General features: G+C 36.3%; 1 protein-coding gene across 5 annotated transcripts in view; it reads left to right on the top strand.

Annotated features, from left to right (window-relative positions):
- The window catches only part of PDXK (pyridoxal kinase), a 59,556-nt gene extending 42,620 nt beyond the window's left edge, over positions 1-16,936 (top strand). The window contains exons 7-12 of one of the 5 annotated variants that reach the window (XR_010068072.1): positions 680-725; positions 4,138-4,249; positions 5,508-5,644; positions 6,120-6,186; positions 8,283-8,580; positions 11,969-16,936. Coding sequence is in view for 3 of the 5 variants with exons in the window: in XM_063305279.1 (XP_063161349.1) it covers positions 680-725; positions 4,138-4,249; positions 5,508-5,644; positions 6,120-6,186; positions 8,283-8,395 (475 nt within the window). In the remaining 2 variants the exon portion in view is untranslated. Of the gene's footprint in view, positions 1-679; positions 726-4,137; positions 4,250-4,375; positions 4,520-5,507; positions 5,645-6,119; positions 6,187-8,282 lie in introns of those variants that run through there. The other 4 variants (XR_010068073.1, XM_063305279.1, XM_063305280.1 and 1 more) reach the window with 4 other exon arrangements.
- The last annotated feature ends 462 nt before the right edge of the window (positions 16,937-17,398 follow it).

Genomic DNA, 17,398 nt, shown 5'->3' with positions numbered 1-17,398 from the left:
TAAGAGGATTTGAAGAATGTACCTTTTCGTATACAGATGAAGTACCAGAATATCTACATCAGTGGCTTTGTTTTGGGGGCCAACATGTTTCAAAACATTTCCTGTAATCAAAATGGCTAGTTTAGTAACAAAAGTACTTCAGAAATAAATTAGACCTGCTTTTGAGAGACACTTCAGCTGAAAAATAAGTTTTGAATTCCTGAAATAGTTAACTAAATGAAATGGTTCAATCTCCCGTGGGAATTCAACTCAAGTCCCTCTGAAGCTAGGGTAGCTGCAGAATTCTTTTGAGTGAACAAGCATAAAAGATGATGAGACTCTGAACCCCACTGCAAAGGCTGAAGGGGAAGGAGCTAGAATCATACTTCAGGAGTTGTGGTAAGTTTATGGAGTTTCCTTAAAAAACACACCTTGAGCTCCCATTAAGCAATGTGATAGCCACAGGATACCATACTTTGGTTTCAATAATATATCTACTGTATTGAACAAAATGTGACAAGAGAGTGGTTAAATAGGTTGGTGCAAAGAAATTTTACAAATTTTCTCTCATTTGGCATTAAAAGATTGATATTTTTCACCAAAATGTTCCATGAAAAGTACTATGGAAATTATACTTCTAATGGACAAAATAAATATAGTAGAAATGAATCCTGTTTTAAATTTTATTTCCTTACTTTAGGTTACTTACTGGCAGGAAGATACACACTGAAAAAGAAGCAATAGAGGTAGGTGTGCTGAAGCCAGTTTTCTACCTAAATGGGTTTCTGTCTTGAATAATGCTTGAATTATTTCTTTATTTTATTTCTTTATTTTATTTTCTCTCCTGCCTTTATTATTTTTATAAGTAACTCAAGGCGGTGAACATACCTAATATTCCTTCCTCCTCCTATTTTCCCTACAACAACAACCCTGTTACAATGGAAACCTCCAATGTGGTCATCTGGAGAAGAATTTATCTGTTGAGGGCTTTTTCTGGCATTCAAAAAATGCATCCTTATAAAATGGTACCTCAATATGGAGTTTGTTGTTACAGACTTTATCATGGTCACACTATTTGCAGTGATACTTCTATGGTAAATGGAGTAATTGGTTCCAGCTCAACAGAAATAGGCAATTAAAATTTTAAAATGTAAATGTTTATCAGTGAAATACTGTTTAACAGTAAAAGAGGATAAACCCATATCCAAAGTGTACCTGCTATCTCCGGTATTCTGCTGTAGTTCTTCAAAGTGAGCCTTTTCATTTTGAGCTTTCCTCCTTTTCTCTATTTTGCACAAATAACAATTAGCATCTAAACCCCCAACAGCAACTGCACACATGCTAGCCTCAACCACACACATGCTAGGCTTGCACTAACTGAATTTTGGCTCGCATTAAATGCAACCAGAGTCCCCTTTTCAGGAGAGATGGGCAGTGAAATAAACAAACAAACAAACAAACAAACCTGGTATCAATTTATAAATCGCATCAAGTCGAATTTTGCACTATTTAAACTCACACTAACTGCAATCTACTGTACCTGTGTTGTCCTGATTTTTTTTTTTAAAAGAAGTAGCTGTGGTTGCTGAATGAAGACAGGCATGTCAGCACTCCTTTACATGGAGATTATGGCTTAATTCACATCTCATACTGAAAGTGGATTTTAACCATGCTTGTTGAACAAGATACAGCGGCAGAAATAAATCTAAACCATAATTGATGGGGTCACATATTGTGCTAATCTAAAAATCAACAAGCTACTGTACATTACAGCATAGTATTATGTGTGGCCCAAATCATACATGCAGTGTCTCTGTACCTTTACTGCTGGTTGCAAGCACAGAATAGCCTTGTAAGTGACTTCACCACGCTGGTGCCCTGCATGTTGGTGGGAATTTCTGGGAATTGTCATCCCAACATAGCTAGAGGGCATCAGGTTGGGAAAGGCTGAACTGGCTACATATGTTGAAGGAAGTTAACATGACATTCTGCCAAAAACAAAGCAACCCAACCCCTCCCCACCAAACAGTAATCCTTCAGTGCTTAACAGGATGATAGAACCACATCTCTTTTTTCCTACTAAAAATATTCCCACTATCCATTATGCAGAAAATTATAAATTAGAAGTGATCATGCTATCTGTCAGCAAGAAATGCATTGGAGTATACCAGATTTGACTTTCAGCTGCTGTATTATAGGATTACTATATAGGTCTGCCCTCTGGTGTTTATATGCCAACTTTGTAGTCATGATCTTTGAGCTCCTGTACTAAACAGCTTCCACTTTGCTACAGATTATACAGGCTACTTATTCTAGAAGATTTCATTAAGGAAATCTATTAATACAACTAGATTTTTTATCTGGGGTGTCTATCAATTCACACCTTTAGCTGCCAGTAAAACTCCTAGTTTCTGATACTATTTTACCCCCAAAACCAATTCTTGGCAACCCACATACAAGACTTCCATGATCAATGCTTCAGCCACATGAAAAGGTCACAAGTAGGATATTTTATTCTCAGACCAGTGCTTCACACTGCCTTGACAAAATAATACAGGAAAAACTCTGCATTTTCTGGTGTTACTGTTGTCAACCCATTGCTATTAAGGAAAGGTACTTAGGGAATTATGACCTTTTGGGAAGTCAGTGTACTGTGGCTGGCTATTTCTTAGATTTGATATGGCCAGCTTTCCTCGGTATACTTCTAAGATATATGGACTTCACCTTCCAGAATTCACCAACCATCATAGACATTTTTTAGAATGTTGGGAGTTGAAGTCCACATATTTGGTGGGCACCAAGGTTGCAGAAGGCTGTGCTAAGCCAAACTAAAATCCATTGAATTATACATTGTACAGTGCACAAATCCATGCTGTTTTCATGACACAGTCCTGCCTGTTATGTCTGTGGAAGTCCCACTGATACTGGTAACCATTGGATGGACCCTTAGTTGTCCATCCTCTTACTGATTGCTTCAACATCTGTAGGCTGGATTAAAGGCAATGTATGTGATTCCGGCAGTAAAATATTTTGACATTGATTTTACTAATTATATTCTGTCGTAATGGAATTCTGTTTCCAAGACAACAACATCCATGGTTCTTTGCAGTTTTCTTCCAGCAAAGCCAACTAAATGTCAGTTCATAGATTAAACATTTTCCCTGCAGCAGGAACTATCCCTGACTATTTCAGCTGTTCTTATCTTTATTCTACATTTTAATGTTGTGGCATCACCATGGAATATCCCCCTTGTTTCTTAGTGTTAATTGCAATGTCAGATTAACTGTTTTAGCCACAGTAATGAAAAAAAGCCTAACTTTAGTAGCCTGACAAGTTAACAAGCTCTCAGCTTTAGTTTGGCCACATGTTAAAATCTTTATAGAAATTTTTTCCTTAGCCTGTTGGTTTGTATCAGAGTATAAAATTGTAACAATTTTGTAGGATGCAGGAAAATCTTTTAACAATAAGCTTCAACCAGGTGTAAAACACTGCTGTTGTAATGTCCTCTCAATACTATGTTGTTCCATGTTACTTGACTTTTATGAGATGAACACTAATTTTGTAACAAAATATTAGTTGGAAAAGACAATTCAAAATATTCTATAAAGTGAGTCCCAATTACTCTGCAGGCTAGTTGGTACGGAGAACATGATCTACCACCTCTGCATCTACTTCCAAGCTCCTGTCATTATAGCCAGAATCAAAACCACTTTTAACTAATTCCATTACAGTTGCTTTCCCAAAATCATTAGAGAAAATAGTCTCATATCAGCACTGCTGAAATGTTGGTTCTTGGAAGGAAAATAACAATGCATTGAGCCACCATGTGCTCACTTGTTCAGATATTTTCTTTTTTTCTGTTTCCTTGCAAAAGTTCTCTTTCTTTCTGTTAGAACCATAGATCTACTGGCTGAATAAATCAGGTCTAAGAGATTTCTATGTGCCAGCATGCACTGAAGCAGTTTATCACCAGAGCTATTTGACTTCTTATAAGAAGGAGAGTTTTAAATAATTGAAACTATGAAACAAATTTCTTCATATTTCATATCAAAATGCATGCATTTTGGACATTTATGTCACATTTATGTGACATTTATGTCACTGTCTTGCAAACACACATATTACTCCTAACCGTTTTTCTCTCATATATTTGGAAAGGTAATGGATATGCTCCACAGTATGGGACCAGAAACCGTTGTAATCACCAGCTCAAATCTTCAGGCACCTTCAGGAAATGATTATCTGATTGCATTAGGAAGCCAAAGGAGAAGTATGTTTTATTTTTAATCAATAGCCTTGCTTATTGTAAGAGCATTTATGAAACAGGTAGCATGACGATTACCCGATTTTTCCCATTTCTATTATAACAAAGTAAAATTAATGCTTTTGTTTTCAGATACTACTCAAATGTATAAAGCACAAATTGCAGAAACATATAAGCTTTATTCCAAGAAATATTTAAGCTGCAATCCTGTCTCACTTGAGTATGGACCTTTGAACTAAATAGGGTTTGTTTTTGAGCAGGCATCTCTTAAAATGAGTAAGTGATTTTATACTTGGTAGAACATTGCTTTGTTGTTGCAATAATGCTCTATAAAAGAATTCTATTTACAACATGAAGGAAGACTACAGTTCATAGGCTGATCATAACTCTGCCCTCTTCAGTAATAGTGGTGTTGCAGGTATATTCAAGAGATATATTAGGCAATTAGAACGATAATATCTTCTGATCTGGTAGGCTATTTTCTAAGAATGGCTAGGTGTACTTGTTCCCAATGCAATTTGTATTTCTTTTGATGCAGACTTGTTTTAAATGGATGGGATTCACCCTTCTATTCTCTACACACGCACACACCTTTTAAAATAGATGGTTATACTGTATACCTTTAGTGTTTACTAGAGTTTAATTCAAAATGTTCAGGTGCTGAATTGCTGCATAAACTGATTTATGTGAATTAGATATACTACCTACGTCATGCAGAAGGCCCACAGGATCTGGAACTCCAATCACACAGAATTCCAGATAACAAGAAGCTGTATGTACCATTCCCCAAGATGTCAGGGGTGAAGGAAACCACTGTGAATGAAACAGCTATCCTGACATGTTGACCATTGCAGCATGTTATCACAGTCCAAAAAGTGCAGTTGAGTCAACAGTGAAGTAACTAATTTCATCTCTAAACTTTTCATTCCACATTCTCCAAGAAGTTCTGAGTCTGCATTGAAACAGGAGACTATCAGGAAAGGCATATGTTTGCCTAAAGATAGGGGGTGGGGGGGATCCTTAACTCTGCAAAATCCAGTAGCCCAATTCAGTTTGGTGACGAAGTCCAATACTTCAATTATCCCTGTATCCCACAGAATTGCACCACACACACAATATTGTTCATAGCTGTTCAACATCAATGCTTCTAAATTTGGACCCTGGACTTACTGTAATGTATGACAAAGCCATGCTAAGATATACTGTTCCTATATGATTACGTAACTGAGAAGAATGTAACTAATAGCTAATAATGCCTTAAAAGCTACAGCAGATGGCACCATAGTGACACAAAGGATCCGAATGGAGTCTCCCAAAGTAGATGCTGTCTTTGTTGGAACAGGAGACCTATTTGCTGCCATGCTCTTGGCTTGGACTCACAAACATCCAGACAATCTTAAGGTATGGATAGATTTTTCAGTTCTTCTGCTGTATCAGTTATAGGAAAAAATATTTGTCTGTCTTTGTTCTGAACAGGATCAATAGATTATGCAAAATAAGGCTATATGTTACTTGCTTACAATGGGTGGCCATAAAAAATTTCTAAAATAAACTAACAGCCTTATTTAGGAATGATGCTTAACCTCTGTTTTAGCATAATGAGAATGATCCTGCACAAACATTGGACCAATCCTAAACTACAATCTGTTGTTTCACCCATCAAACCAAAAAAAACCCCCCAACTACTGGCAGGCTTAGCTTGGTGTGTCAGTCAGGCCAGCATTTCTATAATAGGAAAGAGATTTAAAGAGTAAAGCACGTTGATTTGTGTTTCTTATCCAATTTAAATAATTATCTGAAATGTCAATCAATATTCAATCTGGCCAGAATTAGTGAAATGGTAATACTGTAAAACTGTTTTTTTTTTCAATTGCAGATGGCCTGTGAAAAGACTGTATCAGCAATGCAACATGTTTTGCAAAGGACCATCAAGAGTGCAAAGGGTAGGTTATTTTCATAATGCTTCTGCATATATTCATTTACTGTTAGAAGGCTTACTAAAAAGGTGTCATCGCTGAGTGACTGAGCATGTGCTTTGTGTGCAAAAGGTCCCCAGCTCAATTTCTTGTATCTCCAGTTGAAAGGATCAGGTTAACAGATAATAAAGGAGATTAATGGGGAAGCTCGACTTCTGTGCTGACTCAGTGCCTCTGTTCATATAACTTACTAACTCATGGTTCACTTAACCATGGTTTGATGAATTAACTAGGTTTGAACAACACATTAAACTCTAAATTAATCATACTGACAAGGCTCACATGAAGCACTAATTATCAACCACATTTAGCCCAATCTGTTGTGTGAACCCTGTAAGTCGCTGTGCTTCCACATAAACTAAGTCATAATATGATTAGTTGGGCGGGGTGGAGAATGTGAGAATCCACGCATATGTGGCTTTACATTAAATGCAAAACAGGCCACTATTTCTTCTTCAGCAATAGTGACAACAAGAGTATTATGTAACAACCCAGCCAAAATAACAGTCCTTGCAGCACTGACTAAATTAATCCACTGTTTCATATGCTATAGATATTTTTCCAATTTTTATACCTCTGGGAGAAAGTAATTAACTAATCTGTTTTTTTTGTAACAGATCTTTGAAACTAGCTGGATCCAGTCATTTCCTGAACTGCCTTAATTTGGGCCACAATTTATAGCTTTATCATTAGGCACAGGAAAGGAAATTATGATGCTCTTTTCTTCTCTTCCTTTCATCTTCCTTTTACATATAGAACATGTTGCAAGAGCCACTGGCAGAGATAGTGTTAAGTGGAATAGACCAGCTGCATTGAAATTGCAACTCTCAGAATTTTCAGCCAGTGTGATGCTGGAAAGGGGAAAGCTGCCACATTTACAGAAAATAGTCCTGATTATGAGTATTGGCCACAAGAATTAAATGGATTGGCCTGCTGCTGAATAAGTACTAGAAAGAAAAGAGCAAAGAGGAATGTTACTGTCAAGCACTGCTTGAGACTTTGTGGAAGTATACAGCTGCAACAGATTGCTGTTATTATTCTGCTTATTTAAGATAGTACTGTTGAATAATAATAATAATAATAATTATTATTATTTTGTAGCCTTCTTTTGAGTGTAAAACCCAGCTTCAAAGTACAAATAAATAAACCATAAAAACAGTATATGAGATTAAAATAACAGAACAAAAAAAGAAGATAGTAGTAACACAAAGAGATATATACATATACAGGTAGTCCTCACTTAACAACCATTTGTTTAGTGATGGTTCAGACTTATGACAGTGCTGAAGAAACTGACTTACAACCGGTTCTCACACTTACAGCCATTGCAGCATCCCCACGGTCACGTGATCATGATCTGGGAGCTTGGCAACTGGTTTGCATTTATGACCATTGCAGTGTCCTGTGGTCACCATTTTTGACCTTCCTGGTTGGCTTCTGACAAGCAAAATCAGTGGGGAACTGCTTAATACGCTTAATGACCATGTGGTTCGCTTAATGCCCACAGTGATTTGCGTAACAACCACCTCAAAAAAGGTCATAAAATCAGGTCAGATTTGCTTAATTACTGCTTTGCTTAGCAATCGAAATTCCAGTCTCTATTGTGGTCATTAGGTGAGGACTACCTGTATACACATACCACTCCACTAAAACACAAACATTAACCATATTCATTTTAGTCTCTTGCAAACAGCAGAGTATTTTTGGCACTTTAAAGGCTAATACTTATGGCAGAAGGTAACATGCAGACTGTAATAAATAAATTGTTGAAATCTTCCAACAGTCAGCAAGAGCAGGCCATATTTATTTCCCAGGGCTGGGCATCCAAAGATTTGGGACATCACAAAAAAACTGCATATCTGAGACTTACAGATTTCCCACCTTGTATTAATGGCCCATAAATTAAGCCTTCATGTGCTGATCTTAAAACTGTAGTAGAATGACAGCAAAGTTTATTGATGTGGGGAAGGTTGTGGGTCTGGGAGGAGTGAGTTTTTCTTCCACACTGCATTATGTTAATATTAAACCTCCATGGCATTGTTTTTTGTTTGTTTTGTTTTAAGCACAAGCTGGAGAAGGAAACAAACCTAATTCAGCCCACCTGGAACTGAGGATGGTCCAAAGCAAAAAGGATATAGAAAACCCAGAGATAATAATAACTGCTACTGTGTTATAAAGGTTGTGTATCTCTAACAACGCACAATGTATTGATGTCCTCATTTTCTTTCCTGTAAATTGTGATGTTTGCCTTAGATCTGTGACAGAAACCTGACTTCCATGAAATAGTGCCCAGCATAGATGAGATCCACTACCAAGCACATGTGCTGGCCTTGCTTGAATTAAGAAGAGAAAAAAAGTTAGGTGTGTATTACAGCTCCCTCCCAGGTATGCAAATGGCTGTCAAATTAATTCAATCTCATCATAAAACCTGTGTGTGAACACACAAGGTTTCCTGCCTTGCCAAAGATTTCAAGATTGCATTTTTAGTGACCTGATTGACTGGAGTATATACACTGTGGTAAAGTATCATGTGCCAGTTAGGTAGTTTACCATTTCCCTTAAATGAAGAGGTTTGGTAGCTTGCTAAAATATTCAGTACCTCAACCATTCTGGAGCATAAAGAGAGGTTCAGGTGATGTATGGGGAGTGGTGGGTGGGTTTTTAGGTACTGTACACAGGCCTTGGAGGTATAACATGTCTGAACTGTTCCCATCTGTGCATAAATCCAAGATTCTACTGTCTAGAGGTGCTAATCCTTTACTATCAAACTATTAAAAATAACCCATATCATATTTTTGTTTAGAAAGAAATGACAATGAGTAGAATATAATGGTGATTCTACCTCTGATAGAATAGTCTTGACTCAGTTTTATCAGTTTTTCCTTAACCAGGATTTACTGTGAAATCTGAGTATCCCAGTTCATCTTCTAATGGCTAGGGGTGAAGTGAAAGGCTGTGTGTTACTTCTTAAGACCAATTCACTGTTTATTGCTGTGAGTGAGGGTATTCTTGCTCCATGAATGGAGAATTAAATTAAAACACCATCTAATAAATCAGTTCCATCAGAGGCAGAGTTTTAACACACTAAGCATTGCTGTTGCACAGTTTCTATCCCTTTTGAAAACATATGCAGGATGTAGATTACCCAGGAATAGTTCTGGGGGTTTAATGTCCTTGATACTGATTTACCAGTACAGTTCCATCTTCATGAATTTACAGTTATTAACATTTTACTCTAAAATAATTAACAGCTGTGCATTACAATTAAATTTAAACATGCCGAAACTTAAACATGCCTAAATACTTTGGAAATCAGTACTGAGTCCTGTATTCTTCTGCATGCAGCAATCTCTTTGAATATACTGGTGTAGGCTTCCAAGGCTGGTATCTGTTGAGCAGTGTTGGGCTTCAGGGTTTAGTGCCAGTGGCCTAGACAACAGATTTCTTGATGTTTCGCCAGCAGCTGTGGCTGGCATCTTCAGAGGCAAGGTGGCCACATTCCCCCTGAAGATACCAGCCACAGTTGTCGACAAAGCATCAGGAAATCTGTTGTCTAGACCACTGTCACTAAACCCTGAAGCCCAACACCGCCCAATCTCTTTAAAGGTACTAAATTAGCTTTTATTCTCTTCTTCTATTAGTCTTAGGAACATGCACAGTTAATTTCAAATTTTAACCCTCATTTCTTTGCCCCTTCATTGTTGATATATTTTTTTAAAGCCTCTTTTTCCACCCACCCACCTCATAAATCATATGGAACAGAAAAAAACAGGGTATCATAGCAATCCACAGTCCTCCTTCTTTACAGGTAACCAGGGTATTTTCATCATTTTTATTAAATATCCTTTTCTTGGGACCTCTGTGAAAATCAGATTCTTGCAAAAGTGCTATCATTAATATGTGCAACTCCTGAATCAACTTGTGAATTCCAGTCTTAGAATCTTAAAGACTTATTAACTTTCATTTATTAAAAATATCTAAATGATCTAACCTTCATAGACCTGAAGGATTTTTTTTTTCTTTTCTTTCTCCCAAGTGGTCTTCAGCATCAAACAAGTTTTTCACTTGTGGCCTGTTTTAGGGCTAGGGCAATATAAGATCTTCTCTGTCTTCTGGGATAGCTTTTCATCAATGTGTAGACATTAATGTCTCAGACAAGTATGACAGCACCATGGGCAGTAAACAGATACAGACGCAGACTGCCTACATCTTGCCTGCAGAAAAAATTAAAATGTAAACACTAGCATATCATTAATTGCTTTCATAAACTATATTGGCCAAACATTGCCTACATATCCTATCCCAGCCTTTCAGTATGCAATCTTAGCATCCATATTTGAAGCTAAAAGACATTTTGAACCACTTGCTGGCCTCTGCGCTCTGTCTTTGAATCCATATTTGCTTCTTTTGCTAGAAAATGATAGTATAAGCACTTTTGGAGCAGATAACATTTATTCATCCAGCTAACTGATCATAGCTTCAAGCATTCCATTAGATGAATCTTGGTAGAATTCTGTTTCAGATTTTACATAGAAAAGGTCAAAGCACAAGAGATTCCTACATTGTCTCCCAGGTCTCTGTATCATCCAAATATGACTTTACTGGATCGCTGGTTTGCTGCAGAAATAACACCTTTAAAAGCCTTGAAAGCTTTATTTAAAAGTTTAGACCAAGCAAACTCTTCTTTGTTTTTGTTTTGTTTTCGTTTGTCTCTTTTTCAGAATGTTAACTTTGAGAAAGGACTTCTTTCACTCTACTGTTTTTAACTGTTTGAGGCAAAATACAGATTTGTAACAGATCTGAGAGAAATACATTCCCTTTAAAATATAAATCAATAGGCAAACTCTGTATCTGATAAAAGTCTTTCTTGCTGAAGTATGGAAAAGTTCTTATAGTTGATTGAATTTTGCAGCCATTTACCTATTGTTTTCACTTGCATGAAATAAACTTTCAGCAGTTAAAATGTAGGAGGTGTAACAATCTACTACTGCAAGAGATTCCTGCCAACATAGCCAAACAAAGCAGTTATGTCAGCAATTGCAATTCAAACTTTTTGTTTTTTTTTACATTTTCCACTATCAGTGTACAATGCCGTACCTAGATCCAACACAGTATTTGGATTGGGGAAATACAGCTTTTATATATATATACATATACATATACATATACATACACACACACACACACACACACACACACACACATATACATACATATATACATATACATATACATATACATATACACACACATACATACACACACACACACGCATGCACGCACAGAGACTTCATGTCTGTTAAGCCTATCCAGTCATCTAAAAGAGTACAAAACATTTAAGGGATCAAAGTTGCATTCTACTTATAGCATTACTAGCAGTTTGGGGAAACTTGAAAATAGACAGTCACATCACTCTTGCCCGGTGTTCCAGGAGGTGAATTAGTTCCATAATATTCCTAAATCTGTAGCAACTGTCTACATGTCTTACGTAGAAAAGTAGATGTTTAAAGCTGCAATAATTAAATATCTGCTATCAGTTGAACCTTCCTAGGAGGAGAATTAATTTGTCTTTTACAAAATTAGCTGCCTTTTCCCTTGTCATGTTAACTAATAATGTATTCACTCAAATTGAGCATTTGGAATTTGTTTTTTTAGATAAATGGGAATAGTTTTATTTTTAAAAAAATGAAAGCTTATTTAATGAAGAATTTTAATTATGTCAAACTTTCTCAAATGCTTTCTCTTGTAGAATAATCACCAAGCCAGTACAACTGTAACCTTAGCCAGACATCCAGCTAGTCTGGAAAAAAACAAAATAATCCTTTGGGAGGAAAGAAAAGATCCCTTCAAAATCAACCTTCATCTTCATTTTATAATAAATTTTAAATATTACTTTAAATGACATATTTTAGTGCTAAATATTCTTTATCTTTGTTTTTAATCTTTTGCTGGCTAATTTTAATCATTCCCCTAATTTTGAGAACGACCCACACTGTTGCTCCTGGTGGTAGACGTTGATTCTAATGTTTGAGAGTTAGCAGGAAAGTCACTAAAGAAAAGGAAATACATCTTCTCTTTAGTGACTTTCTTGCTGAGTTTCAAACAATGGAACCAGTGTCTGTATACATAAAAAGGTAAAGGTTTCCCTTGACATTAAGTCCAGTCGTGTCCGACTCTAGGGGGCGGTGCTCATCTCCGTTTCAAAGCTGAAGAGCCGGCATTTGTCTGTAGACACTTCCGTGGTCATGTGGCCAGCATGACAGTCACAGAACACCGTTACCTGCCTGCCGAAGCGGTACCTATTAATCTACTCACATGTTTTCGAACTGCTAGGTTGGCAGGAGCTGGGACTAGCAACGGGAGCTCACCCCGTCATGCGGATTCAAACCGCTGACCTTCTGATCAGCAAGCTCAGCAGCTCAGCGGTTTAACCCGCAGCGCCACCGCATCCCTGTCTGTATACATACATACATACATACATACATACATATACGCACATAAACCCACATGTATACACACTTAAATGTTCAGTACATTACCACTGATCATTGGTAGTTGCTGAAATTTTTAATTGCTTTAATTTCTCTGATTTTTCTCATATATATATATATTGCATGGAACATTGACTGATTCAGTTTTCCTATAACTGTCTTTTCTTTTAGACAAGCAGTTCCAAATACTTTTGGAACCAGAAGTACACAAAGCTACTAACAAATACTCTCTTTTCTGCCTTTATGTATTAACATATTAATTTAAAGGAATGAGCATTTAATAGAGTTCTTGTCCTACTCACAGGCCCATCCATGGCATTTTTAGCCTCAACTGAGTCTCAGTATATGCACCGTAGAGATGACTATTCCCCAAGCATACATGTTAGGCACCAGCACTGTCCCCACATATCTGTTTTTGCCTGGAATGAGATATAAAGAAGCCGGCAGTATCCAATCATATATCTCTGTCCATGTTTTCCCCAAAGAGAAGTGAAATGGATCAGAAGAGAGGCAAGGATTCACTGTAGCCATAAGTGAGGTTTGGGTAACGCATAGGCATCAAAATATCTAAAGTCCTAAAGAACATTGACATTATTTTTTAAAAATGCTATGTTCTGACATGGGATCTTATCATTCTTATGTGGGAACTCAGGGTAAGCAAGCCAATTGTATGTGAGTTTGGCATTACAAAAAAATACAGTAACATGCTTGGCACCTCCACTGTTGTATGAGATTGTATAATGGTACCCACCATCTCAAAAGGTTATCAGTCCCTGTCATAAATTATAGCAAATTCACTGGCTGGATTATCCAAACAATAAAGTGATTTACCTGGCTTGGTTTTAGTGTGTGAAACCAGCCATTATGGTCGATACATGCTAATGTGTGAACCCAACTATCTTTTCCAGCATCAGCAACTTAAGATAGTGTGTATTTTAATACTGGCAGAGCTATAACCATCTTGACATATAACACCAAACTGAATAACTACTACAACTTTTTACTAGTTGTTTTAACGAAAATGAATGATGGTCATAATCTGTTACTCATATGTATTCCACTTTTGGCAAGGACTTTTTCGGTACCTCTGTGAAACTAATTTTTATTACTATGGTTTGAATTATTTGTGATTCATAAGGAGCTAACTATGTTATAAACAAATTTGTAACTGAGTTCTGGCATGCTTAGATTTTAAACAAAATAGCTTCAGGAGATGACATGTTGGGCATAGAAACCAGGAAATGGTTAGGCATTTTGTTATCTTTCTGAAGATACTTTTTTCTTTAAAATGTACTGAGTGAGGAGCCTCTACTACATTTGCACATAAACTTTTACTAACTCCTCAGCAGGACCAAAATTCATATAAGAAGTATCTTCCAAGCTTAAATTAACTTTAATGTATTCAGTTCTTTCTGACAACCTTGAACATAATGACATGTAGAAAATAAGTAGAAACACATTTGTGAAAACATATTAATCTTTGCTTTTTAACATGCTTTTAGGAAGCATACACATATATTAAAACTGCTTCTTTTTGATATTTCTTTACCAAACTGTATTCAAAATACAACAAATCTAATGAGCGCAATACTTTACAAAGAATTTAGAGGACCAAGATTTCTAGCTAAAGATACTGCCTTGTTGAGTACCCTTATCTGTATCTTAACTGGATGGTATTAGTTATTTTCTGTCTGGTACTGTGTTCACACTTGTTTCTTGATTTACAATATAGAGCAAGAAAGATTGTAATAAAATTATCTTTGTTCAATAATACTGTGCATAACTATGGTTAGATTTTCTTTTTGTTTTCAACTACGTCAAACAAAACCAGATTAGTTTTATCGTGTTGTTGAATCAGGTGGCCTTTAATTAAGTTTTTTTCATTACTTGATGTGAACATAATCAGCATGTGAAATGCCTAGAAAGGGTCAATTGTCAAATAACCATGAGTTCATACAGAATAACAGGTAATAACAGGTTGAGTATTTTCATTCTAAAGTGGCATGGTTATCTGTATCCTTTAAGCTGTATGGAGCAGGGCTATACAAAGCTTTGGATATTATTTTCAAAAGTTTATTTGGAACATTCAGGAGCACAAAGGTAGTACTTGTCTGCAGTACATTAAATCAGCCATTTCATTTCCCAAGACTGAACAGCTGCTTTGAAGTACTGCATGCAGGTCCTGTGTTTGCATTCCGAAGTACCTTTTGGAAATCAATTCCAAAGGACTGCGTAGCCCTTGTAAAGAGGTTTTTATGTATATAAAGTGCAGGTAAAATGGGTGATGAGCATTTCACCACGTATTCTGCACATGTGCCAAGTTTGATGTGTTTACAAAGTAATGTAGGGATATTCCAAATAACACTTGCAAAGCTGAAACTGGACTTCAGAAATTGTCAGATTACTTAAGCAATGAACTTAATTCTGTTCCCAGCTTCTGATTATTGTTGATTTGGTGGCTGTAATCCCAGCAATAGTCCATGGTCTTTAAATTATGGCTGGATAAGGGGTGGATCAGTGCTGGCCACTAGATTAAATTACCTTTGCACTCTCATATTCAGTACCAAGATGGTTGGGAGAAAGTATACACTGATTGACTGTATTTTTGATGAATTATTCTGTACTGTGAGCTGCTTACAGAAAGATCTGCATTTACAAGAGCTAGAAAACCTCTAATGGGAAAAGAGTACTAGAGCCAGCAATAGCAACTAATAAATAGACTCCCTCATTCCATTTTTTTTTCAAGAGTCTCTTGCTCTTAAACTTGAAATGTTGTGGACCATGTCTGTTGGTGATGTAAACTGTGACCTAATATTTCCCCTCTCCAGAGGGAACGTAGTTAGAGATCATCCCTTACAAACTTAAATCACAATGTTAATCGCAAGGCAACATGACTTGGAATGCTTATTGAACAGGCTGCAATCTGAGAACTTTTTACTATCTCATTCAAAAATAATATGCCTTGTTAGGTGTTGAACAGTTAATAGATCAGCTGCATGGGAAATGGCATCAGAATTCCAGCTTAATTAGAATACTGAAGTTCCTCCTTTAGGGATGCTACATACGCAAATGCATTTGTGCCTTCTCAGAGTTTTAAGAAGTGTAAAAGTAAGTCCTTAAAATAAAACCTAAAAGAAGGGAACTTGGAAGTGTAACTGGCAAAACATAAAAAGCAAATATAAAAGCAAATATAAAATTACCCCCTGTTTCCATTGGATTAAAGTGAGGCTGTGGAGAAGGGTGTGATAATTTTGGCATTTTAAACTCTTCTGATCATCCAACTGCATACCGTTTTCCAAAATTCTAGTCCTGGGTCTGGATGATGCCATCCAAAGACAATTGGTACCTGTGCAACTGGGACCTAGTACTCCAAGTCTGCCTGCCTTTTTTGAGCAAAAATGTATTCTTGAGCTTAAGACTTCTATTAAAAAATCATGGTTTGGGTACATTTAAAAAACATAAAATAGAGGAAGCACATAGAAGATACTGCTAAATTGTGCCATATGTTAATAAGTGGAAATTATGTGTATCCTTGACATACTGCCTTTCATTGCATTGCTACTTAGAATAATAATTGTGTCTAAAAGAATGTGGCATGTGTACTCTGTGTGTGTCTTGAAGTTCTATGTACATGAAATTAAAGTAGAATTTGAAGGCTTAGCAGTGCAGGCCTTCAGCAAGGGAAATAAAATTATATATTTTTATAGACAGTTGTACAATTTTAGGTCTCAGCTACAGCACATCACATCAGCTTCTTCCAAGAATGTAAAGCTGCAAGATTGGATAGAAGAGGGTGGCTGTGGAAATGAGAAAGATAGTTCAATCAATCCCAACAGCCCTAGATGGATTTAATTAATAAAGATGCCTTTGAAATATATTTTTAGCTCTAAAATATTAAATGGAGAAATATTTGCGAGCAAACTTTCTATGTCTATGACATTTGTGTAGTGCTTTGTATTGAAGAAATCAAATGGTTCTATGTTTATACTTCTTATTAATTGTTCTTGGATTGTAGGGACAATAAGTAGACAAATTGTTTTTATTCCAGAAAAAGAATCTGTGTGATGTGCAACTGTGTATAACTGTTAGTGGCCACTGTCCCAATGAAAAATGTTGTTTGTATATTTTCTGGTTTGGCACATGTGACTTTTATCCATTTTGTAGTAAAGTTTACATGCTAAAATATGTAATAAGTAGGAAGATAATAATAAAGTCAATGAACTATCTATGTGAAGACTAAGATTTAATTCCTGTTGAACAAAGAGCTGTGTTTCATCTATGTATGTACTTTTTCAAAAAAATGGAGTCTCCTAAAACTTGTGCTTCATTAAAATGAAGCATAGTAGCTGGGCTAGTGGTGTTACAATTCTCTGGAATGTTCCTTGTAAGTTTGCTCAAATTTATGAAGAAGATAGTTCTGTTCAAAGAGTATATAAGGAGGAAATTCTCTTCTGGAAGAATATATCCTATAGATATGAAATGAAAAATGGAAAAGTTAAAAGCATTAAAAAAAGACCCTAACTAACCGGATTAGATGCTATGAAATAATCAAAAAGTAAGAACATTATGTGGTGCTAGTTTTCCATTTTCCTCAAGGGAAGATGGCTCAAAATCATCTTTTACATTACAGGTTACCATATATATATGCACATAAGCCCATCCACGGATAAGTCCACCCTCAAATTTTT

The sequence above is a fragment of the Candoia aspera genome, chromosome 5 (assembly GCF_035149785.1).
Source record: "Candoia aspera isolate rCanAsp1 chromosome 5, rCanAsp1.hap2, whole genome shotgun sequence".
Lineage (NCBI taxonomy): Eukaryota > Metazoa > Chordata > Lepidosauria > Squamata > Boidae > Candoia > Candoia aspera.
This window is presented reverse-complemented; position numbering and strand designations above follow the sequence as displayed.